This window comes from Mus pahari, chromosome 1, assembly GCF_900095145.1.
Source record: "Mus pahari chromosome 1, PAHARI_EIJ_v1.1, whole genome shotgun sequence".
In the NCBI taxonomy this organism is placed as follows: domain Eukaryota; kingdom Metazoa; phylum Chordata; class Mammalia; order Rodentia; family Muridae; genus Mus; species Mus pahari.
Genome location: NC_034590.1, coordinates 100765465 through 100768100, shown reverse-complemented (window position 1 = coordinate 100768100; position 2636 = coordinate 100765465). Strand labels below are relative to the sequence as shown.

The following is a 2636-nucleotide window of genomic DNA, read 5'->3' as shown; positions in this document are numbered from 1 at the left end:
TCTCTCTCTCTCTCTCTCTCTCTCTCTCTCTCTCTCTCTCTCTGTCTTTCCCTATGAGTCTGTACAACACATTCTGGCCCTATGAGAGCTAGTCATCAGGAGAAAGTTTCCTGATCAGTTTGAGATTGAGATTGATTTCTCTATTGTGCAACCAAAGTGTGCTGTCTTCAGCAAGTTTTATCATCTAATTATGATTGATAACAAAGAATATTATAATACCTCGGGTTTTGGGGTGTTTCTGGGACCTTCCTCCTCAGTAACCCCATGCTTGGCTTAAGTTTATTCTGTTCATTTAATTGATGTCTAACTGTATTTTTTAAAGTGTTGGCTTTCCCCCAGCAATGAATCAGAAAACAAGTGGGTTTCCATGACTAGAACATCTCCCCACCACCGCCGCCCTCACCACTTTTCCTCTGAGAGTGTCAGAGAGTTAATGAAGATTCAGGTCTTAAAAGAAAACAACAGCTTTCAATACTTGCGTTCCCACCCCCACCCCCACTGCCCATAGCAAAATGCATTTACAAAATGGATTTTCAGGTTCTCAGACAGTTGGAGTTCTGTCTTAGAAGTGGTCATTCTTGAACAAGACCTCTGAGCCTCACACTCTGGGTGCAGATAGTTGTGACTCTGAATGTGAGCATAACTCAGGAGGCCCAGGCATGTGTGCAGAAATCAACCACTAGTTCCAGGGTAGGCCCATTTATTATTGAGTGTCTGTTAATTTTTGCCTGCTTGTCCTTCCACTGCCTATCCTTCTATCTTTAGAATGTCCTTTAGCTCTCATGCCTCTGGATTTTACATTTTAATCCCCTTTTATGTGGAAAATTTCCCTTCTAACCTACCTTGGGCCAGGTAAGACCTCTAGAAAGAGTCCATCTGATTTATGGGTGTTTGTGTATGAGGTTCCTTTCCCCCTCTCTAAAGGAAGTGTGAGGAGGCTGCTGTGGGTGTCTAGGAGGGACACCTCATTCACTGCTTGTCTGCACTTCTCTGCCCAGGGATGTTTAAGCCTTTTGACCTCCGAACAATAATCATGATCATCATTGGTTGCGGGATCCTGTCAGCCATGTTTCTACTGATAGGACTTGTACTCTGTCTTTACTCCAAAATATCCAAGGCTCTGAAGTCACCTGGGTAAGAATGGACAATACCCACCTCTAATTGGGCACTGGGGCCCTCTGCTGGAGCTGGGTAACCTCTTGCTGAAGTAGCCACTTGTAGGGGAAAGTCAAGAGCCATTGTCAGGTTTGAGAGTGGAGGCAGGTGGGCACAGAAGTTTGAGGGTTCTCCTTCTAGCTTGGGGCTATGAGCTCCTAAGTTGACTGCTCTCAGCCTGGACAGCATGGGTGTCAGCATCACTTTTCTGTCATTTAGACACGGAGTAAACCTTCAGCTACTTATCAGGGCCCTGGCTGGGCATCCTTTCTATCCTCAGCACTGTGAACTGGAGAGGCCACAGGATGCCCTGGGGATGAGCTGCCTCCTACTCACACACAGCTTGGCCTTAGTGAGCTCTTCTCCACTCACTGGTGAGCTCATGTCCCCACAGAGCCAGTGACTTTTGGAAAAGTGATGTGGGGCAAGAGAATAAAGTCCATGGAGGACAGCTGGCAGGGATGTAGGCCAGACAAGAGATGGTTTGAAGTTTGGGAGAGAAGCTTTAAGTATGAGAAAATCTGGCTGTCATGATATCCCTTACTAGGGACTTAGATTGTAGGGGCCAGAGCTGAGCCCAGCCAACTGCTATCATCCCCACACCTCCTGGGCCTGTAGGAGCCCCTGGGGCACAGTTCACTCTCTTTGCTTGTGATGGAATCCCAGTTTCACATGCATAGCAATTGTAGGAAAGGAAAAGATGGGAAAGGAGCAGAGAGCTTTAACCCAGGGCTGGTGTCACATGTATGATGGGCTCCAACCCTGACCTTTCTCACAAAGCCCTCATAATTGTAAGAAGCTCACTGGGAAGAGAAATTCTAAGCTTGTTGTGTGTCTTTTCTTAAGAACCGCAAAGGAGGCAGATGATGAATGCTATATTGATCCATGCAAGGACCCCTATGAGAGCATCATCCCAGCCAACAGCATCCCTGCTGCGGCTTATCATCCCTACCAGGCCAACACCATTGCTGTTTCGAATTGTGGTCCCCTCCAGTTTTGTGATGCATGTGGTGTCTATGCAGATGTTAGCTCCCTGCCACCCTGCCTTTGTAACATAAGGGAAGGACTCTGACATGGCACCTACGGGTAAAAGGAAATCTTCATGATCAGTATGTCAATTTCTTATTAGAATATTTTCTTACTCAAGCCAATTTCTATAGTGTTTATGTTGTTGTGTACTGTCTAACATGATATCTATGTACTTTTGTATAAATGTACAACAGTGAAACAATCTCTGCCTCTATTATGTTTCTTAGTTATATTTCTTATACCACTACATGTGTTCCCACTGAGGACCAACCTCAGTCATTTTGGAGTTCTGGAGATTGGGAGGATTGCATTGGCACAAAATCGGGGTCTCGGGCACAAATGCAGGTGCAAGCTGACAGGTCACCATTGCTCTTCTAAAGCTGAGCTCAGAGACAACTTGCAGTCTCTCTCTCTCCCCCCTCTCTCCCCTCCCCCTCCCCCTCCCTTCCCCT

The 2636-nt window shown here is 46.4% G+C and overlaps 1 protein-coding gene across 1 annotated transcript in view; it reads left to right on the top strand.

The window, feature by feature from the left end:
• The window catches only part of LOC110312852 (protein FAM24A-like), a 3368-nt gene extending 1101 nt beyond the window's left edge, over positions 1-2267 (top strand). Inside the window, exons 3-4 of the mRNA XM_021186776.1 lie at positions 999-1134; positions 2002-2267. Of these exons, the coding sequence (XP_021042435.1) occupies positions 1001-1134; positions 2002-2227 (360 nt within the window). The 5' untranslated portion in view covers positions 999-1000 and the 3' untranslated portion in view covers positions 2228-2267. The remainder of the gene's footprint in view (positions 1-998; positions 1135-2001) is intronic.
• The last annotated feature ends 369 nt before the right edge of the window (positions 2268-2636 follow it).